Below are 27,615 nucleotides of genomic sequence, written 5' to 3' on the forward strand. Positions count from 1 at the left end.
AATAAGGAGGCCTCTCCCGAGTGTGGTTAGAGAGGACGCAGTGTTTGAGTTCGGTGTCAAAATAAAAAAAAACGGTACTTGGATGTTGTGTAATCACCATACAATTAAATTCGTTAATGAATTACAGTAAAGTCTACTGCTGGCGACCTCAATGTAGCAAACCCTCTAACGAGTTAATTTCGTCGTTCTATATCCACGGTTGCATCCTCTTGGGCATTCCCTTGTTTAGATGCCACTGTCATTAGTCTCGACCACCAGCTGTGCATAAACAAATATACCCATAGTATGCCGGATATCTGAAACATGTAGGTTTACATAAGCAAAAAAACACAAACATTTGCAAACCGCTTACTGTATTAACGATTTCCCTCCAATCCAAATCACCTGTGCGCGTGTATATTTGTGCAGCAGCGAAATCAGTCGTAAGTATGAAGCATGAGGCCAGAACATGTTCATAGGCCCAGATCAGATGTTTAGTGTTCTTAGTCACTCGACTGAAGAAAGAGTTAATTGTTCTTGGCCACATGTCAGCACTGAATTGATGCAGCACCATGAGAGGCAAGGTGATGGGGAATAGATGAAGTGATTGGGTGATAGGGGAAGGTCTTATAAGGATCGCAGCAATTGGGTGGGCGTGATGGAAGGGTAATAGTAATGGTATACGCTGTAAACGCACGTTGGGCCGATGGCATGTGGTTGGAACCATTAGATCAATGTTGGCCCAACGTTCCATATTTCCTGGGTGTGTAGCTCGTTGTTGATGCGGTAGTGCCTTGAGATGCGGTTTGCATTTAGATAATCTATCCATGCCGATTGGTTCTTGTTGAGGGTGTGATGCCGCCGCCACGAAGCCGTTCAGCAGGCGCCCCATCCCCGACCTCGCCACCACCAAGGGACGGAGCCGACCCCTCGTCCCCCTCACCTCACCTCACATGAACACACCCGCATGCATTTCCCCCCCCCCCCCCATAGAGCTGGAAGGGGAGGACACCTGATCGACCGGTTTTTATCCGAGAAACCCTTATCGGGATTAACTCTCATGGTTTCCGGCGATCAGGGAGTTGGATGACCTCCCCCGACGCTACGTTGCACCGCGGCGCTGCGACCGACCTTAAGATGGTATGGTTGCGGCGAGGGGCATTCGGCCACCGCGGTTGAGGCGCACCCCCCACACCCATCCCCACGTGTCGACGAGGCAAGCAGGGACGGGACGGCATAATTAGCAGGAATGCGGCGGCTCTCGCATAGTCACGGAAGGTTGGGATGGTTGCGCTTGAGCGCGCAGGCACAATTGTTGGGGAGGGTAAATGATTAAGCTGAAGGTATGAATAGATCGGGAGAGGGGAGGCGCGCGGGGAGCCGTGCACAGATTCCCACGACGGGCCTTTGTGATGGACACCGCCGCATGAACTTCAATAATGGGGGCCTGCGTGAGAAAGGGATTGATTGGAATTCGCGCTGCGCAACGCCGCACATTGATTAGCATATCACAGGCGCCCGGAACCGCGGTGCGCGTGCTAGAGGGCGCGAGCCCATTGTTAAGGAAAAGCTGTGGGCCACCATCCCGCTTGGAGCCTTTGATGTAGGGAGGATAAAAAGGGGGGGCAAAGGAGAGATCGCGCTCACTCCAGCACCAGGCGACACCACAAGCTCCAGCCCAACGACCCGGACGTCCGTGAGACGCACCGCGGTACGCTGCGAGGAGGAGATCAACGGACCGCCGTGAGCACCTAACAGTGAGTACGAAGGTGAATTGAAATCAAAACCGATAAATAGAGAATAGATTCAGGGGTGGTAGAATAGGCCGGCCTCGTCGACTCATACTGATCAAACATCAATTACCAGGTAGCAGATAATAAATCATTAATAGCGAAGCGTGGCCTCGCGTGATCTTGTCGAGCAGTGTGAGCGTGTGGGTGCGCGGGTGTACACAGTGGTTCGCCACGTGAGTGAGCGCTGCGCGGAGCTGAGCGCGCGGGTGCGCGTGTGTACACAGTGGTTCGCCACGTGAGTGAGCGCTGCGCGGAGCTGAGCGCGTGGGTGAGCGTGTGTACACAGTGGTTCTGTAGTGCTGCGGCTCGCCTCGGGGGAGCGCTGCGCAGAGCGGTGCGAGAGTGGGTGTCGCGTGTGTTCACTCCGTGTGTGATACAGGTGCGCGATCATAACGCGAGTGTTCGGTGGTGAGTGAGTGCCGCGGAGAGCTGTGTGCGTGAGTGCGCATGCGTTCGTTACGTGTCGGATACGGATGCGCATTGGTAACGTGGTTATTCGACGTGGAGGCGAGTGCCGCACAGGGCTATAGACGGGCACACGCTCGCAGTGTGCGAGAGCTGTACGTAGCGGTGTAAAGAGGGGGAGTGTGGCGTTTGATTGATGATGCTGTGCGCACGTATGCTCGCAGCGTGGGAGCGCGGCGCGAGGCTGTAACAGTAGGGGCGTCGCGTTCGAATGCCGGCGAAACCGTAGCGGGTAATAGGGAGGTGCGGTAACGTAAACGGAATAGGTGATGCAGGCGGGAGGGACCCCGGGGGCCAACGGCCCCCACAAGGGTAGGCTAGGGCAGCAATGAGAAGAGGAGGGATGAAGTGGGCACGAGTGATATGGAGAGGATGGAGTGATGAGAAAAAGTGTCGGGGAAAAGGACTGATGCAGTGGGTGTGATGGTGACGGAGTCAGAGGAATAGGATGGGAAGTCAGAAGTTTACTGCCCAAGGATAGCCCCTTGAACTGTACAGCTTTGTCAAGGGCAACTCGGCTGGCAGACAACAGTGGCAGCAAAGCGTTGTAATTTAGCAATCGCGCCGGCTTTAAAAAAAAAAAGGTGAATTATCACAATATTGAAAAAGTACATCCAAGTTGATGATATCATTGCCCTGGTCGTCGCAGCCCTTAAGGTTTTGGGACACATTACTGCAGACGTGGCAAGATCGGAAATCGCTGCAATCGTCAAAAACGCTAAGACACCTTTTAGCAACATCAGTAAAGATGAGCGCTTTGAGCTTTCTCAACTAAAAAAGAGAGATGACATCGTTATCCTCTCAGCCGACAAGGGCAATGCCACAGTCATCATGGACAAAACCACAAACAATAACAAAATTCATCTAATTAATGATCCTACCAACTGCCTCGTTACGAAAACCAACAATATCATCACTGATTCGACATCTCTGGTCGAACCAACCAAGCGGTTTTCCTTAAAACCCTTTGCTGCTAGACCACCCAAATTGTATGGCTTACCAAACATCCATAAAGAAGGGACACCTTTTCGTCCTATCGTCTCCACCATTGACTCACCCACCTACAAACTGGCCCAATTTCTGTCTGAGACCTTACAACCATTCTCTGGTAAGACTACCTCAGCTGTACTCAACTCAGGTCACTTGGTATTGTTAATTAAGGATATCTCACTATCTCCAGGTGATTTGCTCGTTAGTTTCGATGTGGCCTCTTTGTTTACCAAAGTTCCTGTATTGGACACCATTGCAGCCGTTGAAGATTTGGTCCAACGAGGACTGAATGCTGATGTACCGGCCCTGGTGAAACACTGCCTCACCAACACTTACTTCACCTGGAATGGAACATTCTACAAACAAGTTGAAAGTACCCCAATGGGTTCTCCCTTATCTCCAGTTGTAGCCAATGTTTTCATGGAAAATTTTGAGACAGATGACATCCAGGCATCCACTCTACATCTGTCCTTGTGGAAGAGGTACGTAGATGACACGTTCGTCATCTGGCCACATGGCCGACCAGCTCTGAATCAATTCTTCAACCACATCAATTCCATACACCCAGCCATCAAATTCACCATGGAGGTGGAAAAGGATGGCAATTTACCATTCTTGGATGTTTAATTGAAAAGAGACCAGATGGCTCAATGGGACACTGTTTACAGGAAAGCCACCCATACGGATGCCTACCTAAAACCTGACTCCCACCACCATCCATCCCAGAAGAATCAAAACTCTACACCATAGAGCTCGATGTATTTCCGACCGTCATTACCTAGCCAGTGAACTGGAAGACGGACACCAAGCTCTCAAGATGAATGGATATTCAAACCACACAATCCGTAAAGCTATCACCCCAACCGTTGGGAAAGAACCATCTGAGGACCCAATCAAAACCATCACCTTGCCAGACATAGCAGGGGTCACGAAAGATATTTCCAAAATCATGAGTAAACACAAGATGCAGGTTAGATTGAACACAATACATAAAATTCGTGATCTGATCCCATCTGTGAAGGATGTGTTCCTTGACATGCAATACCCCGGCGTCTACAAACTAAGCTGTCTGCGGCAGTAGTTACATTGGGGAAACTAAGCAACATGTCTCGGACCATGTTCGTGAACATAAGGCAAATCTGAAACACGGTAGGACCAATACCTCGGCCGTGGCTGCTAATTGTTTTAATGCGATGGGCTCACACGAAATTGATTTCTCTAAGATAAAGGTACTTTGCAAGCCTACTGGCTATCAACAAAGATTTGTTCATGAAGCCATCCAGATATATATACACAGACACAATTTCAACAGAGAAGATGGGTACAAACTGAGCAATCATTGGAAGGACATTATTAGTCATAACTGGCTGTGATGTTTCCATACTACCTTCCGATGTTAGTAGTTATTTTCAACTCTCTGGTTTTACATGAACAGGTTAAATGTCTCACACTAACACAGCCACCGTCGCTCATGTCCTCGATGTGGCGGTGAATCTGCGATCTTACATTGACATGCTAATCTCCCACAATACAATGGCCACCTCCGTAGCTTCGTCGTCGTGGAGGTAGCTCTCCGATTTTACATTTACATGCTAATTTCTTCCTTTAACATCACTAGCCCCGCCCACTTCGTTTATGACCGTTGGGCTACACCCATTTCAAACCTTTAAAACATCCTGCCTCAACTGCTTCCCCACCATTTTTTCTCCTGATGACGATTGCTTGTGTTGCGATCGAAACGTCGTAGTTTTTTTTGTTATTTTATTTGATCCTATCTACGTGACTTCACCAAAAGACCCAAGAATATCTAAAATGCAACAATGTGCATTCTCACATGAATTGTTGTGAATGTAGATTAAGTGTAGTTGAAAGTGATGGGTAGGGATCATGGCACTGTGTAAAAGTCACGTGTAAAAGCATTTGCTAAATAAATGGTACAAGGGAGATGGCAAGATGGAAGCGTGAGGGGGAAGAGTGCATTGAGGCCGTGTAACAATAACCTGTACACAAACCGGACAAGGCTCACGGACGCAGGAAGATCAAATACTTTATTATTGCGTTTCAGCAAGTGCAGGCAAAGAGAGGCCGCCCTGATTGTCCGGATTAGGCTTGCACCCAGAACACCCCTACTACATTTTCATGGACAAAAATAAATACTGCGTTTACAAGTGTCCCTGAATAGCACGCGCGGGGGAGAGCCGAGGCGCCGTGAGGAGGGTTGGCGGCCACACTCGCACATTACACTTCAAGTCGATTCAACCGGCACGGGCACAACACGGTCTACTTTGCGAATACTCCCTGGTGGTGCATTTCATAAGTCAAGGCCCGTTGATTTTGCTGTGTTAATGGAAAGACAATGAATGTACGATAAACAAAATTTCTAAAAAAATCCAAAGGACATTTCAGTCACGCCAACAAGGTCTCCGAGTATACACGTTGGTTCGTAGGAGAATAAAATGAACACACACACACCGACTAACTAATAATGACTATGACGAAATGTATCGACGAAATGTATCGAGGAAATGGAGTAAACATGGATCGTTGGGTCAATGTTGTTCCAACAGTTCCAACCAAATTCCAACGTTGGCCCAACGTTGCATGTGGCTGTGCAGTCGACTGCAAGGTACAGTCTTCAGCACCAGCTGCGCCCACAGCCAGTATCGAGAGCAGGCTCCGTGAGTCCGGTTGCCACGCCGGGTGCATAGATTCTGACGAGGACACGGCCTGGCAGCGACACTGCAAGGCAGAGCGACACACTGCAAGGCAGAGTGACACACTGCAAGGCAGAGCGACACACTGCCACAAACCGCCCAACCAGCCACCGACCGCACAAAAAAAGGGTGGGCAGCAGCAGCAGTTGCCGCAACGGCATGCATTCGCGTGTTCGGAAGAATGGCTCCATCCTCGCGACTTCCCATTTGGGTTCCGAGCAATAACCTGGCAAACATGAAACATTGGGTCACTGCAATGAAGGCAACGGTAAAAACCTCCCTAAAGAGTTTCACCACCACCACTGACAGCGATGCAGGCTCAGAGAAAACATACACCGCTGTAACGTCAACGCTTGTGCCTTGCTGGTTCCGCCATGTCAGCCGCCTGACTTTTGGGACAAAAACATCCTTTTGTTGTCCAAGATATTTTGTTTTCCCATATGTATTTAAACACAAGTCCCCCTTAAAAACCAGAGTCCTGTTCTCAATTGGAATTGGCGCTTACCGGATCAGGAATAAAAGTTGTCAGTTTAACATTTACATTTAAAATGTATTTGGAATAAATAAACTTACAAGTTTACTTGTTCATCCCAAATATGGTATAGCTAGAAAATACCTGCACCAGCAAAACATTCGGGTAGTCTCGGCTGCATATCGTGGAAAGCGGACGTTGCTGGAGACGTTTTCTAGTTTTTTTTATAACGACGTTAATTTCCCACTGCTAAAGCACGTGTCCATTAAGTAAAAGGAGATCCCCTCAAGGCCATGGTGTTATGTACTGCACAAGTCAACGCAGTTGTTTTTGCAGCTCACCTTACACTTGACGTTTGCATCATGCACGTACGTTTCAAGTGTAATCCTCGTGTACAGAAGCAGCTCTATAAGTGAAGTAGAAAACGTCTTTTCTGCAGCAACTGTTGTAGAGAGCAGGGGTTTTGAAACCCGGCCGTTTACAACACCATCTCCCACCAAAATCAGAGGTGCCACTGTAGGCGAAAGCAAAGTGGTGCGGCTAAAAGACGAATTTAGCGCTTTCCGTAAGATAGAAAGTGACTATACTGCATCGGCATGTCACATCCAGCCAGGCATGGCGCCAACACTGTTATTTTATCTTTGAAACTCAACTGTCAGCTGTATTGGTCCTGTGTGTTTAGTCATGTAAACAGCATATTTTAAGTCCATAAGTCGAAGCGACAGCACCAAGACTAGCAAGTATACATCAGGGAAAAAATATTAGTTCATGATTAAAATAGTTTCATCCGTAATTATTGCAGCACGATACGAAGAATACAAATATAGAGTACTGTGTCATTTTTTTGTTATATAAAAGACAAACATTTCTAGTGTTGAAGCTCGCCGTGGAATCTCATTAACCGTCTCCTGTGCCGCCTCACTACAATTTGCTAACAGTACAGTACAATCAAATAAAGTGATAAGCATGACGACACAAAGAATAAACGATAAGTAACATTCTAACACATAGGCAGGTAAAGCTAGTTAGACATTGCTCCTGTTCAGAGCATGCCATGTTTTCTTGACATTTTAAAGTCAATTTAAAACTCGAGGTCGTGTACCCCCTTGCAGATTGAAGTCTCCGGCATTACTGCTCCTCTGACCTAGCCGATAACGAACAAACAGCTCCAATGACGTCTATTGAATTGAAATATAAAGAGACCGCGTCATTGGCAGTTTCCCGTGCACCCATGAGCCGTGAGAGGGCGTGAGAAGACAGGGGACTTTTTTAAATCCAAAGACTCTACAGCTAGGAAACCCTCACATGCCAAGGCCTCGCCATCTAAAACAGTCCAGGATCCTGTTAATATCAATTTCGTCCATTTTTCGTAATTTAAAAAAACATTGCCTATTGCGGATGTTGATCGATAAGGAAAGTTAGAACTGAAGAAGCAGGAGTGGGGCCTGTTGTCTCAGGGTCTGTTTGGCAGACGTGTGATCGGTGTTAGCGCTGCGCTGATAACAATCGTGGTGACACCAAAACAGATCCCTTACATTGTTCACACCTAAGCGGGACTGATGAGCCAAACAGGAAACATCCCATCATTGGTTGCCAGTGGCTTTTAATCTACAGTCCTCTTGCTAACTTAAAAAAAGATCATTAAACCAACTCTTGCACATTTCACACGCCATCCGTTTGATACAATTTCACAATCAGTTTGAATCTGGCAGTGACTAAATGACGACTAAGCGAATGGCACGTGATCCAAGAAATTCATCGGCAAGTGCCATCGCTAACCAACAACCATTGACGTGTGAACAAATGCGACATCACAACACGTGCGCTCCCTCGCCTGCTGCCAAGTCCAGAATGCTTCCGTCCTCCTGTGCTTTGGTGAAACTGTTTTTCCTGCGCAGGTTGTGATGCACACCCATGCGTTTGTGGGTCTTTTGAGCCCTGGGTGGAGGCAAGTCCCCCAGCTCACTGCTCAGTAGATGGCCCTGTCCTCCACGCACCTCCTCCACACTGTGCACCGTCTCTCCTGGCTTGTCGGAGGCACCGAGCCCGTGCGCGCGTCCTTGCATGCGACTGACCACGGCGCTCTCGTCCCTGAGCCAGGCCGATTTCTCCCGTTCCGCAGATCGCTCGCCCACGCACCGCTCCTCCGCCTTCCTCTCCACGCGGTCGGTGTCGGGGCCAGAATCCTGACTCGCGTGGCCCGAAAAAAGCGACTCGGACAGACTCGCCGTGTACGACTCCTCCCCGTCCGAGTGGTATGGCCCGCTGGTGCGACGCATGACCGCCCCCCGGCACTCGCCATTGCCCCCGTCGTCCCCCGCACGCTTCTGACCCAAAACTTCGGACAGCAGCTGCACGGACTCGCTGTCGAAAGAAGTGCGGCTGGAGATCTCCTTGTCCGAGTCTGGCGCCACTTTGTCCACGAACATGCGGCGCCAGCTGCCCAGCATCTCCGTCTCCCAGTTGCAGAAGCTCTGCCGGTCGTGCGTGTCTGAGCAAGCGTTGTCGCACGGTTGCCCCTGCCCACCGAGCCATGCCACCGTCCCCGGATATGGCGTCGACGTGGGAGGCTCGTAATACAGACCCTGCCGCTCCCCTCCACCTTGCGCCAAGTGCATCAGATCCTGCTCCGCACTGGTGCGTGGGCTACGATGAGGCAGCGGTGGAAGGCGCGAGTGTTGCTCATGCGCGCCGGGGCTGCCCATGCAAGGATGAACACCGTCACGTGTCTTGCCGTAGCCGTGATCGAGCTCTGCGGGGACGACAATGTTGTGCCCGGCGCTGTTTTGGATGGGGCCTTGGGGCGAGCGACTTCCCTCCGCACGCGAGCCCGGCGGCGGCGGCGGCACCGCTTTTCCGACAGCCGCGGCGTCCTCCTTGGTGGCCATGCCAAGGGAGATGGCCTGCCGCGTGGCGTACGTACAGTTGGGGAGTGGGCTGTTCTTGGGGATCCTCACGTGATCGTCGCCGGAGAACTCCACCAACGCGCGGCGCCCGCCGTACGTGCTGGAAGGCGGCAGCGATGGCGGCGTGGCGTGCGCGCCGGCGGGCGCCGGCGTCGGGTACGGGGAGAGCCGACGAAGGGACGGCGCGCTCCTCTCGCAGCCGTTGTCCCGCGGGGCGCCAGCGCCGTCCACGCTGCTTTGGCGGCTGCACGCGCTGCCGCTGGCCGACGACGACGACGACCCCTTGTGCACCCACGTGTCGCTCGCGTCGTCGTAAACCATGTCCGCGACGGCGGCGGCTGTGCCGTTCTCCGCGTCGTCGCCCTCGTCCTGCTCGTAATGCTCCGCGCTCATGTCCACGTGGACGAAGGTGTCGCCCGCCAGGGGCCGCGGGGCGCTGCGCGAGCTCGCCGACTGCAGGCCGAGCGGCTCGGGCTTCTCAAGGACGCGTACGATCACGCTCGTAGGGACCGAGTCCTTGGGGTGAGCGGACGACGGGGGACCGTGGGACGGCGAGGCCCTGGCAGCGTCGCCAACCTCCCCGCCCATGTGCTTGCTCACCAGCTCCTGCAGCTCCTGGGGCAGCTGTGCGTGTGCGCGGGCATCGTCACCGTTAAGCACAGGCAATATTGAACATCATTTTCATTAATATTGTGGCAATTCATAGCCAAGGTCAATATCACAGTTGGGGGAAACAAAGGCACAAGGCGTGTTTTGTGTTTTGCACCATACCCAACCATACCTACTACATTACCCCAGCTATTAAAACGGCCTAACGGGACAATTACATGACACCTGCAGCTGAACGTGTGCCACGCACTCAAGCGGCAGTCACATTAGTTCTTTGCTCGTAATCGTTTCCCAGATTTATAATAAAATGTGGTGGAATAAAAAAATCACCAAGGACAAAAAGGTGCACGCAGGATGGGCAGAGCAGCTCGAATTCGGCGAATGCTTTAAGAGGCTTAAAGTCTGACCTTCCTACAAAAGTAATTTGCTAAAATAATAGGGGTTTTCCCCTTTTTTCTGGCAACAAAACCGAAACCTTTTTACGAGAATTCATGTCTGCATTAACCACAATACTTGCAGTTAAATGCAAACAAAAACATACTATGATAATATATGCATTGTCCTTGAAACTGATTGGTCCACACCAAGGAACGGCTTTCTTTTGAGCCTCGACCCAATTGGTGCTCGACCAGAGGACACCAAAAGGCGTACAGCTCAAAGACGATGCACTATCAAACTATCATAGTGTGTTTTTGTTTGCATTTGACTGCAAGTATTGTGGTTAATGCATACATGGATCCTTGTAAAAAGGTTTCAGTTTTGTTCCCAAAAAAAAGGGAAAAACCCTATTATTATATTTTGGTACTGGCAAAGGAGGTCTAATGATAATTTGCTAAAATTGTACATTACTTAAAATATTAATCATATATACACATATATACACAATACAATACCTTGGGACACATGCTGTGGGGCATTTATATACATTTAACACCTTTTAGGATAATTTTACTTATCATTTGTGTCTCAACAAAGAAATACTACATAAGTGCGTTTGGATGTTAAAACACACGCTTGTAAATATATATAACAACGTTAATATTAACGTGCATTTCCTTAAATTAGCATTGCTTTTATGTTTCACGAAATAAATGCGAGCGTTATTTCCGGCGTCAGCTGCGGTGGTGGTCACCTCAGAGTACTTATGGTTCCTGAAGTGAGACTTGTTGCACTGCAGGAGGTGAACGGCCAGGTTACAGTCCTTCCTGAAGCGCTCCTGAAACGGGAACGCAATGCGACGTCGGATAAACGTGCTGCGACCCCTGTGCTGGCCTGTGTTCAGGGCTAACACTTGTGGCTCTTCGCTACAGTTTACGAGACGATAAATTCCATCTCCCGTCTATCCGGTTTCAGATATTCATTTTGCACGTAAATTTTGTTTTAACTTTTTATTTTACCAGGAGCTAAATAGCTCTTTTTCAGAAATGATAGCTCAACGAAGTGGCTTATCACGTGGAAATTTATAGCAGCCAAATACTCTAAAACGCATGTTTCTAAATGTAGAGGGAAAAAAACGGAGGACCCGGAGAAAAATCCACGCGTCCATGGAGAGAACATGCAAACTCCAAATATACAGGCGTCAGGGCCGGGATCGAACACATGACCTCCTATATACCAGGTGAGAGAGTTAACATCTCACCACTGTGGCGCTCACATTCAGAGCTATGAAAATCGCAATGTGGAGACAGTGTAGGAACAAATGGAATAGCTAGGTATGTAATGATTCACCGCCATGCATCTTGATTCGATGAATACACAGTTGAGAGTCGTGATTCAAATAAAGAATCCTTTTTTGTCTTGGTTCTCCCCCCAACCCTGCCCCTACTTGTTTTGTATTGTTTCTCAATTCTCCGCTGCACAATTCAATACCTGTACCATGAATGCAAGAATGGATCTGAATCGACAATTACAAAAAATAACAATGTACAATGAAAACGGCATAACAATTGGAAACCAAGGTCAATCCGGTTAGACATGTTGATTTTAATCAAACCACCAAGATGGTGAGCACCGGGGCGGTGCTCATCTCCAGTCTACAGTCCTGAATGAGTGGTGGAAATTCCACATTCCTATGAAAGGGACAAGCCTTCCCACAGGACAACCATTGTTGACTTACTCATGTATTAATCCCGATGGGACGAAGGGCGAAGTCAACTCCCAAACAGGATTTGAACTCGCAACCTTCTGATTGCGATCCGCTCGCTCTACCGTTGACCGGATGACCTATAGCTAAGAGCATTTCTGTCCGGCGGAAACTCAAATTGCCCGGGGTTGTTTAGTGGCTGTGACCATTGTGCATTGCCCACGTTTTCTTCCTCCAACTTGTTGATCGTGGTCTTGGCGTCCATCAGCTTGCCCGTGAGCGCCACGATCTCCACGTTAAGGCTCGTTTTCTCTTCCTCAAACGCCTGAGCCTGAAAGCAGGACATTTTCCGGCGAGACGTTGCACGCAGTTATAAGACTGGTGGCAGGCAGTGCTCATCCCAAGCAAAGACCGAAACCAGGTGGTGACAAGAGTTCAACGCAGCGTCGGAAATGTAATGGCAGCAGTTGACCAAGCGGGGACGATGCAGGAGCAAGGAAGCCAGGCACAGGCAGGAGCCCTCTGCTCTGACTCGCATAATTGTATGCACTCGCTGGTGAGCCAGACAGCCCTGGCACTGACCTCGTGAAAGCACAGCTGTGATGTCGCCCCGAAGCCCGCGGGTGGTTCTGTGCGAACGGCTGCAGGGATTAAGGCCACGGGACGGCAAGCCCCCCTCACCATCGCACTGTCCATGTCAGGGGAGGATTTGCGATTGAGCCTCCGAAACAAAATGGAACGTGCACTCGTGGGCAGCACGGGTCACATTGATTTTAATTTGTCTCATGTCATGCGGTTCAGGTCACCAGTGCTCGCATCTTATTGTGGGTTGCCTTCCTCCCTCAAAGCCAATGCAAATGGGAATTCTTGTCCAGCGACAAATTGCGCGCACCTGCAGTACACCTCATGGGTTAATGGAGAATTTGCCGGTCACATAACGTAACTGTAAAACGTATTATTCAAGTGACAGATTCAGCCACAGATTTTCCTTGAATGACGGAGGTTCGTGAATTAGACCGATTATAATAGTTGTTGCATTTTTTTTATCTCAAGCGAGGTCTTTCATCTGTCGGAAGCCATGCGCCATGGTGAGCACCTGCTTTCTGGCTGTGCTCGTACTCCATTCAACTTAACCCACATATGCTGGAGCGTGATCGCAGCTCAGCTCATGCATGGGGGGCGTGGTGAACGTTTCATCAAGTTATCAAATACGATGTCACACATGTGATGGCAGGGAGTGTGAAACATTCCCCGACAAGGTGCGCACACGTCCTCCAACTTAAACCCAACCCCTACTCGCTCAACCGGAAAAGCGTGCATTTTTGTCCAAAGGGAAAAAAAGGAAAAATTCCAACCATTCCCCTGAACCGTCTTTTGCTGCAACAGGATCCTGGTCAGCTTGCTGCATATTGCAGTAGGGAAACAAGAGTCATGGTGGTGGATTGAGTGACATCGGGCAGTCAAGGGGTAACATTACCTTCCTCTCTTCGCTTTCTCTTACATATAACACCTCAGCGTGAGCGTTCTGCGAGTCGCTGGGAAGCTGTTCTACTCAGACAAATTGCGTCTCTGCATACGCGTTCCAGTCATGTGCCTCCCGTTACAGGCGTTACCTCCGTATATACCAGGAATAACACCCATAGGATGTGGCCCATTTAAAAAGGAAACCAAAAGCGTCCCAGAGTGAAAGTGCAGCTTGCAGCTCGAGCGTCCAAATGTACACGCATGACACTCCGGGCGAGCGGATAGGCGGGGGAGGGGGAGGAGGAGGGGGGGGATTGGCGGTGGAAAAGCGGGTGGGGGTGCATAGCTTGAGAAATGTGAAGTTGAACGTTAGAAAACACTCAGCTGCATTATACCACTTGTAGCAGAGAGAAGCCTGCCGAGAAGCAGAGGTGGGGAGAGAGGCAGAGACGGCACAGATTGTTCATCACCGTGGGGAACTAAATAAAAAAAGAATGACTCTGCCATGAAGTGTACAGTGGCAGCTTTAAATAATTGATGGGTCACACCGTCCTATCGGGACACTTTACATTGGATGGCGAGGGCTCAACTGCCAAGGCAGCGACTTGCCTTGCCCTTGTTGCGCACGTAACTTTATTTGCCGTTCCCTTGTCAGTGCGTTAAGGTGGGCACACAACGAGCGGGAGGCGCCGTCTGTTGCTGCGCTGGCAGCGTGCTAACAAGATTTTTTTTTTATCATTAGGAGTTGTACAATATTTATAAATGCATTTGTGAATACACCATCCGTAAAATCAGGAAATTAGTGGCACCTCCCATAAGAAACAGACATGATGAGATGCACAGATGCATGTTAAATATTAATTGCAGCATTATCAATCAATGCATGCATGAATGGTAACAATGAAGATGACGTTTCGTTTATTTGTTACTAAACTAAACATTTTTTTAAATTTTACCAGGTAAGGCCCACTGCGCTATACTGTATAGCTCTTTTTTAAGCGACTTGGCCATAAATGATAGCTTAACAAAGAGGCGTATCACGTGGAAATGTACAGCAGCTAAAGACTCATGTTCTCAATGTGGAGGCAAAAATCGGAGGATCCGGAGAAAAACCCACTCGACCACGGGGAGAACATGCAAACTCCAAATAGGCATCAGGGTTGGGATTGAACCCACGACCTCCTGTATACCAGGCGAGGTAGTTAACATCTCACCACTGTGACACCCCTTATAACACATGATGCCCTTTTTAGCAAGAGCCTAGTGCATGTGTGTGCATTTATACAAGTTGACGAACACGGAGAGAGGAGAAGCTCACCAGTTTTTGCAATTTTTCCTCCAGGTCTTGGTTAGTCTTCTGGGAGAACAAGTAACTGCTTTGCATTCTGAGAAAGACGGACAAAACACAACCCTCTTGAGGACGAGCGTGCGGTCGGTCCTCACATGACGACGGAAGTGATTCACGCACTGCATTACAATGATGGCAACCTGAGCGCCAGCCTTGGTCACGGAACACGGCACAAGTGACAATCGGAATCTAAATCTGGTCTGGGCAATCCTCAGAGGCCTCAACCCAAAATCATCCCCGGTAAGGTAGTCAGTATCATAATTGGGAGACAAAAGCAGCCAGGTATGTTTTGTGCCGACTACAGCGCCTCTTCTTGCACTGAGCCCAGCTAGTGGTAGGCGGTCACTAACAGCACTTGCCCATACACATGTGAGGCTTAAGACATTCGTTATCGGTAAAATTACCAAGTAGTTTATTTCTGTACAGCAGTTACATCAAAATAGGCAAGCCTCAATATGCGGAAAACAATGTCACGAACATTGCCTGCATTCATACACCGATACCAATGTGTTAAACATCAGCACTGGGGAAATCTAGGTGACTGGGCATGGTGCTTACCATACCTCCCCATTGTGTGCCGCCCTGGTCTGAAAAGATGCTCGCTAATAGCACTTTGTAGCGTTGTGATTTTGTGCACGGATCGGTGCGTGTCGTGCCCACACGCGTGCTTGTAATGCCCGTGCAACACACCTGCCGTACATATCCTGGAGGCGTCGGATCTCCTCCCATGCCTGACCCAGCTCGGCCTCCAGGCCTGGCTGTGCTGCCCGTCTGTCTGCCTCCCTCCTTGGCCCCGTCTGCTCCCCGCCAAGCCCATCCCTCGAAACTGCTGCGGTGTCGGGACTGACCCTGACGGGCAGGCCCGGATGGCCCAGCCCCGGCAAAGCGGCCCTCTCTGGACCATGCGACTCTCCGGGCCTCCCGAGTTCGGCGCTCTGTGCGAGGTGTGGCCCGTCGCCCGGTCTCTCCGAGTGAGGCACCGGAAGGCTCACGTGCTCCTCGTGCTGTGGCCTGTGGGGGCGCGAGAGCAGCCAGGGAAGGCGGTGGGTGATGCATGCTCTCTCCTAAGAATGTCTGTCCTGCCTACGTGACGATGTGCATGCGCCGGCTGAACAAGCCTGACTCGTGAAAACAGCGCGTGCACCGCTGAACAAACATGTGGCACAGTGCGTGCGGCAAACACTTGCTGTTAGTGGAAACTGGAGGTAAATGAGTACCTGGATTTATGAGAATCTGGAAGCACCTCCTGCACAGAAAGCAACACAAAAACAATTCATTATTGCAATGTCAAACGCTGAACAATCCCACAGTCCTGGTCAAAACACCAGCAATAACAATAAGCGATATGGGTAAAAAAACTATTTAGTCCAATACCTTTTTGGACTGAAAGAGTTGAAAGTTCCTGGACGGGCCCAGAGTTAACGGTGGGTCCACAGAGCTTGCACCGAAAACGTTGGTACCATCTTGAAGCCACCCCCCATCCCCCCTTCCTGCAGCCTCGCAGGCTCTTGTCTGCTGCGCTCTCTTCGCATCACTGCCACGCTCCTTCCGCACCACCTCGGCGTAAATTACCTTTGGGCTTTCAACGCTACTCGCTCCCTCTCGGCGCACCGCATCAGCGGTCCCCACACCCTCCCAGCCCTGGCTGCGTCCCCCGTGCGTGTGCGCCGCTTGCTCCGCGCGGCTGCCATCCCAGCGACGCCTGTCCCTGCTTCTGCTCCTGCTGCAGCCTATGTCCTCGCTGCACTGGGAACCCGTGTCCGTGTGCGTGTCATCGTGCGGCGAGTGATGGGCGAACTCACGCCTCGACGAACTGGCGATGGCCATGCCCTCCAGCTTATCCTTCGTAAGACCGAGCGGGGTGGCCGCACACTTCCTCCTACCGTGCGAGCTTGTCGCTTGTGAACTGTGCGTCATTTCCTTGCCGGCGCCGTGCACCCCGTGCCCGTCTTGCCTCTCTTGCCGATCGCTCGCCTGCGCACTTTCGTGCTTCCCGTCCCGCTCCCTCGCCCCTAACGCTTTCCTCACCTCTACGACCACCTCCCTCGCAGCTCTGCGTATGCCATAGCTGTTCAGTGTCACCGGACTTAAAACTTGCGATGAGATTTCATCTACGACCGCCGAAAACTTTAGAGGCTGCAACGTCCTCGACCGTCGCATCTGCGAGCCAGCGCCGATGGACGACTTGTAGAGGACCGCGTCTGAACCAGCCATCTGCTTCTGCAGCTTGTGCAACTTTTGCTGCCGGCTGTAAAGCTTTGCCGACTTGGTATTGGCTCCCGCACTCCAATCGGACGAGCTGTCGCTGCACGTCGTAGCGCTCGAAATGTCTCTGAAGTCAGCCGACTTGGCTCTCCGGTTTGCAAGCAGCTTCCGTGCAGAGGCAAGATGCGATTCTGCCATATCCTTGCTTGAAATATGCCCCCAGCTTCGGTCTCCCGCTCGGGCTCCCCTCCGTCCGGTCGCCCTGTCCTCCCCTGAAGAAGACTGCCTTTCCCACGTCGTCGTACCCTCACCGCTGTCTAACTCAGACACCACGCCCTCCCTCCCCAACAAATTACCAGTCTGCGGAACTGAACTCAGAATCTGCCCTGATACCTCTTTGATTACCTCTGACTTATATCGTGTCATGGCGGGCTCAGCGAGGTGCCTGGCTCCCGGCGGGCGCGACTCGCGGTGCTCGGGAGGCGCCTTCCTGTACGGCTTGCGTGCCGCGACACCGCTATTCATAGCCATGGCCCGTCCGCTCCAGTGCTCCTGTGGCCCCCCGGTGGGTGGCAGCGTTATTCGGTGGTTCCTACCCACGGGGCACAAGCGCACTCGTAACATTAATCGCATTGAGCAATTATCCGTCCGGAATAGTGTGTGGTCGATGATAAGTTTCCCGTGACGTGCTCCCAGCCAGCCAGGCATACGCAAAATCCGCACAAATTCACTGGGCCTGCCAATAACCAGTTTCATCAAACGGTCACCGCGGTCAACAGATTTAGATTTATCCTCAAATTTGTATTCCTTTGTGAATAAAACAGAACATGCAAAGGAGATTAACTGCAGGGTATTTGCCGAACTTCTGATATAATGTGCTACTACAGAACATGAAAATAGTAGCATTTTTATTTTTTGTGAACAGCAAGCACAACTCCACAGCTTACCTTACTCTCCACTTGCGTTAAAGTCAGCGATTCCTAGAAACGCAATATTTTGATATATGCAGTGATCTTCGTAGCAAGGATAAGAAAGTAAATACCTCCGCAAATTAAAAAAACTCCGCTCAGTAAAAAAAACGTCACTCAGAGACGCCACAATGCCCGCCACCTTTACAAAAGAGCATTAAATCCCACGATCAAGAAGGCCATTCCTTCCAAGCATCTGGTTATGAGTCTGGAATTACAACAAGCAAGTTCTGTCTAAGTTTCGGGCTGCCTGTCTAGAGTTCTGATGATGACTGGTGCGCTCTGCTCTGCGCGATTGCGGTAGTATGGTCACAAATGCCCCACTAATTGTGCACACGTCAAAGGACCTTTGGCACAGAGACACGACTACAGATTCCACAAGTCAACTTCTCGTGAACTTTACACCCCATCTGGGCAAACCCGGGTGATTAAAATAAGGCAACCCGTGCAAGATGGCTCGGGTGGTTTCTTCCACTGCTCAAAAGGTTTACAGTTTCGACCAAGGGATGAGGAACCTCAATGTCTTACAGTGTATTGGTGGAGGATGTTCTACAGGCACTGCATTTAAAGGCACTGGTTGTTTTATAAAAAAAAATAAGTATGTTTGCATTCATGTGCTGACGTTCTAGTGAGCGTGAGATCGTGTGTGTTTTAGCCATCCGCTTATCTCCCACCTTTCGTCTCATTTTCATCAGTTTCTTTTTAAAAAATCTTACTGCTAGCCAATATATTTTCTACGAGGCAAAACTTAACAGTTATTAATCACCTTTTGGTGCTCCATTAATAACAGTACGCATCGTACTCAGTCCTCGTCTATACGTTCCTAAATGCAACGAAACACAGCGGAACGTGACGTGCCCCCATTGCCCGTGGGGTTTTCGGGGGTTCAATTGAACTGGGAAAATCAGTGTCAGCAGTCCCCCCCCCCACCCCCGACTCCCCAACAATCCAATACCCACTCTTCTCCACAGCCACGATGTGTGTGGCTTAGCCGGCAGCGGCACACAGAGGGCACAAGGCACCCCCCGGTGTAACCACGTACAATACCCAACCACCCCAGCCCTAGGTTAATGAATTCCAAATCAAGGTTTATTAACTAACATCCCCAGACATGCCCTGCGACAGCACAGCAGCACTCGCTCTAGTAGCGCAGAACTTGGCGGCGTGCAGATGATCCGATAATTACTTGCTATTTCCGCCACGTGAACCGTTACACAAGTGGCTACAACACTGTCGAGTCAAGCGTGTTGGGTTATACACTCTTATTGATGCATAACTGTAATTACAGATTGCCTTTGCGAGGCAGACCTGAGAGGAACAAAGAAGATACTCATTATTGGGCCTGTGGGAATGATTCTGAGGTTGGTAGGGGCAACAGTCATTGGGGCCACACGTTGAGTATTTCAAATGGGACTCATTAATGCCGTTGATGGGACAATTTACAAGTCTTGGCCTGTCAAATATTTGGGAAGGCAAATGCTCCCCCCTGCCCACTTTCCATTGCCCCCTGTTAAAGGACAGCTCAGAGGACATTTTCAATTGCTCTCATTTTGTTTTGTTATATTTGTATATTAAATAGATCCTAAGGACTATTATATTATTGCACGTTCTCTTGTAGATCAAGTTATGATGTTTTGCTCTAATTATCCTCTGGGTTCTCACTTGGTTGAAATAAAGGATTGTATTGGTTGGAACGATTCAGATTCGCTCACTGCTCAAGTCAAATTCCTGGTGTCTGAAAACAACTGCAGCACAGTACTAACTTTGTTACGATCATGACAACAAAGTTAGTACTGTCATGTGTGGTGTTCTTGTTAAAGCAGCCATGTAGTGTTGAGAGGGCTGAGACCCCCCTGCCCCCCTAACTACTTAAGGCTCAGCTCCCTTTGTAAATTGTAAAAAAATATATAGCAATGGACATCTGTCAAAAGACCTTCATAGCTTATCGCTTATCAGATTTCTCCAGGTTAAATAAAGCTTTTGATTCTGATAGAGCAGTATACATGACAGATAAATCAGACAATATATTTACTCATTGTGTTTTTGTGGCACAGTATATTTGTTTAAAGTTAGTTTAAGATCATTGTGTTTCTGTATACACCCATACCTTTAAAGAAGGATATGCTTCTACAAGGTTGTTTTAAAGCATGGGATAACATTATTCTTCACAACGTGACTATGATGATTATGATGGCTGTTTGAAGCATTGATGACTGCCCGATGAGTCTGACACGATAGAAATGGAAAGTGAATGGGTTTGCGGATGACTGACGAGACCAAATCCTGGCTGCATAGCATCGCTTTCCACACTGGACGGACATGGACGGAGTGTGGCGTTGTTGCATCTCCACCCATATTGAGCACTCGGTCTCATGCAACAACATCCACAGCAGCCATCATTCGCCATTAAGTGGTGGTGACATCACTACGGCCCTTGTGCCAGGCCAGGTGCACTTTGAGGCCAAGTGAAGTGTCAAAGGCTCGCTGACACGTCACGGGACAGACCAAGGTGTCATGGGTTGACCGAGATGACTTGCAGATGCACCAGCTGTGCCCCTCACTGTGCCAACTCATGCACACCGATCACCCACCACACTGCTGCAGGTCGAGACACTTCTCGTTCTGCTTCTTCCCTCGCACGTTTCCTCTTTGGAATTCCCTCCCATTGTCTCGTTTCCCAAGCTCTATTCAATTCATCGGTCAATTCAATGAACGCATTCACTCATTTCGACTGTATTACAACTTCAATAGTGCTTTTCGATTTAAAGCTTTCGTGACAGCAGGGATTCATCTTCTTGGTTCTTTCGGTAAAGTCACGTAGAAGGGAAATAATAAAATAATAAAAATAAAACATAATAAAATAATTCTCACGACGTTTCGGCCACAACGCAAGCAGCCGTCCTCAGGTGAAGAACAGGTCTGTCGGAAAGACAGGTCTTTCGGAAAGACAGCGTCTTCAGACGCTGTCTGTTCTTCACATGAGGACGGCTGCTTAAGTTGTGGCCGAAACGTCGTGAGAATTATTTTATTATGTTTTATTTTTATTATTTTATTATTTCCCTTCTACGTGACTTTACCGACAGAACCAAGAAGATTCAATAGTGCTGTTGGTTGCTGGTCGCTGTTTTTTAGCCTGTGCTCAGCAACATCCGTTTAAAACTCGAATCTTTAGTCCGGTGTTTTCTATGAAGACATTAGCATTGAATTACCACCATGAATCCCCTGCCAGTAACTGAGATACTGGCCCGACGTCAAACCCTAATAGCAGTCCACGTCACCGCTCCGGTATAATCCCACGAGCATCCTGAAACCAGTCAGTGCATTAGTCATCGCAGAGACACATTTATAGTAGTGTACAAACTACTCCGCATAAACATACAACTACACTTTAGCCTTGTCGTTTATGGGGCTCTCAGACCAATGTGTTTCCCAGCAACGTCTGCTTAAAGCAGACAAACACGCTGTAGGGCTGGTTTCAACTTTAAAAAGTATCATCAGCGGTGTCAGGTCAGTTCATGCACAAGTCCTGCTGGGTGCCAGATGTCAAGAGGCAAGCCCATATCCACCAAATGCTATTGTGTGCAGTGTAAACTTTGTAGTATATATATAAACATTTACATTTGTATTATTGTAAAACAGAGGTTTAGTACGAGATGTGTACTGTGTCGTGATATGCACGCATTGTAGACTTGACAGCCTGTCAATCCACTGCTGGATATGTGACCGACCATACTTCACCACGCTCATCAGGTGAAGGAGAGGGAGGAAAGGGGGTTCATAAATCACTCGCCACTGATGTTAGCCGTGCCAAAGTATCGAACTCGGGTTACCTGCCGGGTTCACAATGCGGTGTCGTAGTGTTTGGTTCATTTTGCTAAACCAGGTGAAAGAACTTAAGACCGGGACTTTAGGAGCATCGTTTGCAAGAGTGATCCTTGGGGTCGCTCAGATTACAACAGCAAAACAAATACAGGACAGCAACCAATACAAAAAACATAGACATCTGCACAAAAAGCAAACTGCGTCGTGTTTTAACCACTGCGCCTTCACTCCAGGCAACATCCCTAAACTACTGCACTCTAACTCCTATACAGGACTCTATTCATCCATCACAGGCATGTAACTGCACACTGCATAACGACTGTTTATGGATCGTTTGCAAGCAAGTCATACGTGTGTGTGTGTGTGTACACAACTTGCTTAACTACACACAACACACACCATGTGATGTTATGTGTGTGGTAATATTTTTGATTTAAAGCTTTCGTGACTGCAGGGATTCATATTCTTGGTTCTTTCGGTAAAGTCACGTAGAAGGGAAACAATAAAATAATACAAACATAAAACAATAAAAATTCTCACGATGTTTCGACTGCAACACAGGCAATCATCATCAGGTGTTAAATCCACAGCAAGAACATTTTCTTGATGATTGCTTGTGTTGCGTCGTGAGAATGTTTATTGTTTTATATTTATATTATTTTATTATTTCCCTTCTACGTGACTTTACCGAAAGAACCAATAATGTGTGTGGTAATAGCTACATGCATGTGCGTGTGTGCACATCTGTACACACACCAGCTGTGGACACAGAAACACACACACGAGAGCGTGGTGATGTGTACAACTGCTTCTTCCCACCATGTGCATGGGTACAGTGCATGTAGTACCGTCTGTGCCGGTGGTGGTGCTCGCTCACAGCACTTGCCCCCAATAGTCTTTTAGGCTACACGGGGGATCTTTGTCAGTGCATGCAGGATACCGCATGCATTGTGCACCTCGTGTGTGCTCTTACACTCTTACGTGTACACATGCAGCATACACAACGTGTACACTGCCTGTACTCTACACATAAAACACACAACGTGTACACTGCCTGTACTCTACACATGCACACACAACGTGTATACTGCATGTACTCTACACATGCATACACAACGTGTACACTGCCTGTACTCTACACATACACACACAACGTGTACACTGCCTGTACTCTACACATACACAACGTGTACACTGCATGTACTCTACACATGCATACACAACGTGTACACTGCATGTACTCTACACATACACACAACGTGTACACTGCATGTACTCTACACATGCAGCATACACAACGTGTACACTGCCTGTACTCTACACATGCAGACACGTGTACACTGCATGTACTCTACACATACACAACGTGTACACTGCCTGTACTCTACACATGCAGACACGTGTACACTGCATGTACTCTACACATACACAACGTGTACACTGCCTGTACTCTACACATGCAGACACAACGTGTACACTGCATGTACTCTACACATGCAGACACAACGTGTACACTGCATGTACTCTACACATACATACACACAACGTGTACACTGCCTGTACTCTACACATGCAGACACAACGTGTACACTGCATGTACTCTACACATGCAGACACAACGTGTACACTGCATGTACTCTACACATACATACACACAACGTGTACACTGCCTGTACTCTACACATGCATACACAACGTGTACACTGCCTGTACTCTACACATGCATACACAACGTGTACACTGCCTGTACTCTACACATGCACACACAACGTGTACACTGCATGTACTCTACACATACACACACAACGTGTACACTGCATGTACTCTACACATGCAGACACAACGTGTACACTGCATGTACTCTACACATACATACACACAACGTGTACACTGCCTGTACTCTACACATGCATACACAACGTGTACACTGCCTGTACTCTACACATGCATACACAACGTGTACACTGCCTGTACTCTACACATACACACACAACGTGTACACTGCCTGTACTCTACACATGCAGGTATAGTGTACTTTTGCATGGTACATGTGTGTAGTGATACATGTAGTGTGTATAGGTGTGTAGTAGTGATACACGTGTGTATAGGTGTGTAGTGATACATGTGGTGTGTGTGTAGGTGTGTAGTGATACACGTGTGTATAGGTGTGTAGTGATACACGTGGTGTGTGTAGTAGTGATACACGTGTGGTGTGTGTGTGTAGTGATACACGTGTGGTGTGTGTGTGTAGTGATACACGTGTGGTGTGTGTGTGTAGTGATACACGTGTGGTGTGTGTAGGTGTGTAGTGATACACGTGTGGTGTGTAATAGTGATACACGTGTGGTGTGTGTGTGTGTAGTGATACACGTATGGTGTGTGTAGGTGTGTAGTGATACACGTGTGGTGTGTAATAGTGATACACGTGTGGTGTGTGTGTGTGTAGTGATACACGTGTGGTGTGTGTGTGTAGTGATACACGTGTGGTGTGTGTGTGTAGTGATACACGTGTGGTGTGTGTAGGTGTGTAGTGATACACGTGTGGTGTGTAATAGTGATACACGTGTGGTGTGTGTGTGTGTAGTGATACACGTGTGGTGTGTGTGTGTAGTGATACACGTGTGGTGTGTGTGTGTAGTGATACACGTGTGGTGTGTGTAGGTGTGTAGTGATACACGTGTGGTGTGTAATAGTGATACACGTGTGGTGTGTGTGTGTGTAGTGATACACGTGTGGTGTGTGTAGGTGTGTAGTGATACACGTGTGGTGTGTAGTAGTGATACACGTGTGGTGTGTGTAGGTGTGTATAGATACACGTGTGGTGTGAAGTAGTGCTACACGTGTGGTGTGTGTAGGTGTGTATAGATACACGTGTGGTGTGAAGTAGTGCTACACGTGTGGTGTGTAATAGTGATACACGTGTGGTGTAGGTGTGTAGTGATACACGTGGTTTGTGTATGTGTGTAGTAGTAATACACGTGTGGTGTATGTGTGTAGTAGTGATACACGTGTGGTGTGTGTAGGTGTGTATAGATACACGTGTGGTGTGAAGTAGTGCTACACGTGTGGTGTGTAATAGTGATACACGTGTGTGTGTAGGTGTGTAGTGATACACGTGGTTTGTGTATGTGTGTAGTAGTGATACACGTGTGGTGTATGTGTGTAGTAGTGATACACGTGTGGTGTGTGTAGGTGTGTATAGATACACGTGTGGTGTGAAGTAGTGCTACACGTGTGGTGTGTAATAGTGATACACGTGTGTGTGTAGGTGTGTAGTGATACACGTGGTTTGTGTATGTGTGTAGTAGTAATACACGTGTGGTGTATGTGTGTAGTAGTGATACACGTGTGGTGTGTGTATGTGTAGTGATACACGTGTGTGTAGGTGTGTAATAGTGATACACGTGTGGTGTGTGTGTGTAGTGATACACGTGTGGTGTGTAGTAGTGATACACGTGTGGTGTGTAGTAGTGATACACGTGTGGTGTGTGTAGTGATACACGTGGTGTGTGTATGTGTAGAGGGAGTGGAGCAGTCATCACCTTGTCCCGCGTCTCTCCCTCTCGCGGCTCCGTCCTCGTTAATCCGCGAAACGAAACTCAAAACACTCCTCACCCCTCCCTCCTCACACCCCAACACTCTCTCTCACCTCCCTCCCTCTTCGTCTCCTCCACTTCGTGACCGCAGCAGCAGCCCTCGAAGTTTAAACAAAAACTCCGAACGACTTCGCCGCCGCCGCCGCCACCATCGCCGCCAACTTCACTTCTTCGCGGCTCGCTCCACAACAAACAACCACCACCACCACAGCAGCAAACTTTGTTGTTGTTGTCGTTACTATGCTGCTGCTGCTAGTCTACGTGGCGAGTTAAGAAACGTGGCGAGTGCGGGGGCTCAGAGCGACGACGACGGAGAGGAGAGAGGCGGACAACGCCGCCACTGTAGCGGCTCAGCGCAGTGACGGCGGCGGCGGCGAGGGAGGAGGCCCCCCCCTCGTCCCCCCCCTCGTCCCCCCCCCCTCGCCCCCCCCCCCTCGTCCCCCCCCCTCGCCCCCCCCCTCGTCCCCCCCCCCTCGTCCCCCCCCCCTCGTCCCCCCCCCTCGTCCCCTTCCCCTCGTCCCCCCCCCCTCGCCCCCCCCTCGTCCCCCCCCCCCTCGCCCCCCCCTTCGTCCCCCCCCCCTCGCCCCCCCCTTCGTCCCCCCCCTCGTCCCCCCCCCTCGTCCCCCCCCTCGTCTCCCCCCTCATCCCCCCCCCTCATCCCCCCCCCCTCGTCGTCCCCCCTCGTCCCACCCGCCTCGTCCCCCCCCTCGTCGCCCCCCCTCGTCTCCCCCCTCGTCTCCCCCCCCCCGTCTCCCCCCCCTCGTCTCCCCCCCCCCTCGTCTCCCCCCCCCCCCTCGTCTCCCCCCCCCTCGTCTCCCCCCCCCCCTCGTCTCCCCCCCCCCTCGTCTCCCCCCCCCCCTCGTCTCCCCCCCCCCCCTCGTCTCCCCCCCCCTCTCGTCTCCCCCCCCTCGTTTCCCCCCCCCTCGTCTCCCCCCCCCCTCGTCTCCCCCCCCTCGTCTCCCCCCCCCCTCGTCTCCCCCCCCCTCGTCTCCCCCCCCCTCGTCTCCCCCCCCCCTCGTCTCCCCCCCCCCTCGTCTCCCCCCCCCCTCGTCTCCCCCCCCCCCTCGTCTCCCCCCCCCCCTCGTCTCCCCCCCCTCGTCTCCCCCCCCCTCGTCTCCCCCCCCCTCGTCTCCCCCCCCCTCGTCTCCCCCCCCTCTCGTCTCCCCCCCCTCTCGTCTCCCCCCCCTCGTTTCCCCCCCCCCTCGTCTCCCCCCCTCATCCCCCCCCTCATCCCCCCCCTCAACTCCCCCTCTTCCCGCCCTCATCGCCCCCCTCATCCCTCCCCTCATCCCCCCCTCATCGTCCCCTCACGCCCCCTCACCCCCCCTCACCCTCCATCATCCCTCCATCATCCCTCCCTCCCCTCATCCCCCTCTCACCCCCCCTCACCCCCTCATCCCCCCCTCATCCCCCTCCCCTCATCCCCCCCTCACCCCCCCCCTCAACCCCCCCTCACCCTCCCCTCCCCTCACCCCCCCCCCTCACCCTCCCCTCACCCCCCCCCTCACCCCCCCCCCTCACCCCTCACCCTCCCCTCACCCCCCGGTCCGATCCCTCCTCGCTCCGCTCTTCTCGTCAAAGTGAGTGAAGTACAGTACCGTACTCACCATGAGTTGTGTGATGATGTAGGGGGGGGGGCGATAACTGTGACAGGTTTAACAGCATAGATGGAGCTGTACCCAGCTACTGCCCACCTCCTCCTCCTCGCCCAACTCCTCCCCCAACTCCTCCCCCCCCCAGCACCTCCTCTCCCGGTCTCACCCCCCCTCCAGCCCCTCTCCCGGTCTCACGCAGCCTCCCCCCCCCCGGATCAATCTCACGCCACCCGCTGGTCGTTCACGATCTGCAAAAAGTGAGGTTGTATAATTCCAAGCAAAGACGGAAACTTGAACGCCCATCGACTCTGACGGAGGCGGAATGGCAATGAATGATCGTGGTCATTCCGTGTTCTCTGTTCCCGGATCTGTGGGGATTTAGGAGGTGCCGAATAGAAAGATGTTCCCTTGGGGCGTTCCAATCCCTTATAGTCGGTGGGAATTCCCTTCTCGCATTGGTTTCAATTTATCCCATTTGGAAGTCAGCCTCCCACGGGGAGCCGATGCTGAGACTGAAGATGTACACTCCACTACCTACGTACTTTATAATAATTCGTCATTTAGCATGATTCGCGTAAAACAGAGTTATTAATAAATACATAAAAC

The 27,615-nt window shown here is 50.3% G+C and overlaps 1 protein-coding gene across 5 annotated transcripts; it reads right to left on the reverse strand.

Annotated features, from left to right (window-relative positions):
- Positions 1-5,258: 5,258 nt before the first annotated feature.
- On the reverse strand, positions 5,259-25,776 carry LOC144719944 (uncharacterized). 5 transcript variants are annotated; one of them, XM_078596310.1, is made up of 8 exons: positions 25,468-25,776; positions 17,434-17,620; positions 16,041-16,069; positions 15,514-15,834; positions 14,794-14,860; positions 12,235-12,342; positions 11,061-11,144; positions 5,259-9,943 (listed from the first exon to the last, which is right to left on the reverse strand). In XM_078596310.1, exons 2-8 carry the CDS (start codon positions 17,557-17,559, stop codon positions 8,225-8,227), a joined length of 2,454 nt encoding a protein of 817 aa, XP_078452436.1. In that variant the 5' UTR covers positions 17,560-17,620; positions 25,468-25,776; the 3' UTR covers positions 5,259-8,224. The 5 variants fall into 5 exon arrangements, with proteins under 5 accessions (XP_078452436.1, XP_078452438.1, XP_078452437.1 ...); XM_078596312.1 differs by lacking the exon at positions 25,468-25,776 and adding an exon at positions 25,361-25,446; XM_078596311.1 differs by lacking the exon at positions 25,468-25,776 and adding an exon at positions 17,976-20,897.
- Between the last annotated feature and the right edge of the window lie 1,839 nt (positions 25,777-27,615).

Source organism: Lampetra planeri, chromosome 7 (assembly GCF_965212315.1).
Source record: "Lampetra planeri chromosome 7, kcLamPlan1.2.h2, whole genome shotgun sequence".
In the NCBI taxonomy this organism is placed as follows: Eukaryota; Metazoa; Chordata; class Hyperoartia; order Petromyzontiformes; family Petromyzontidae; genus Lampetra; species Lampetra planeri.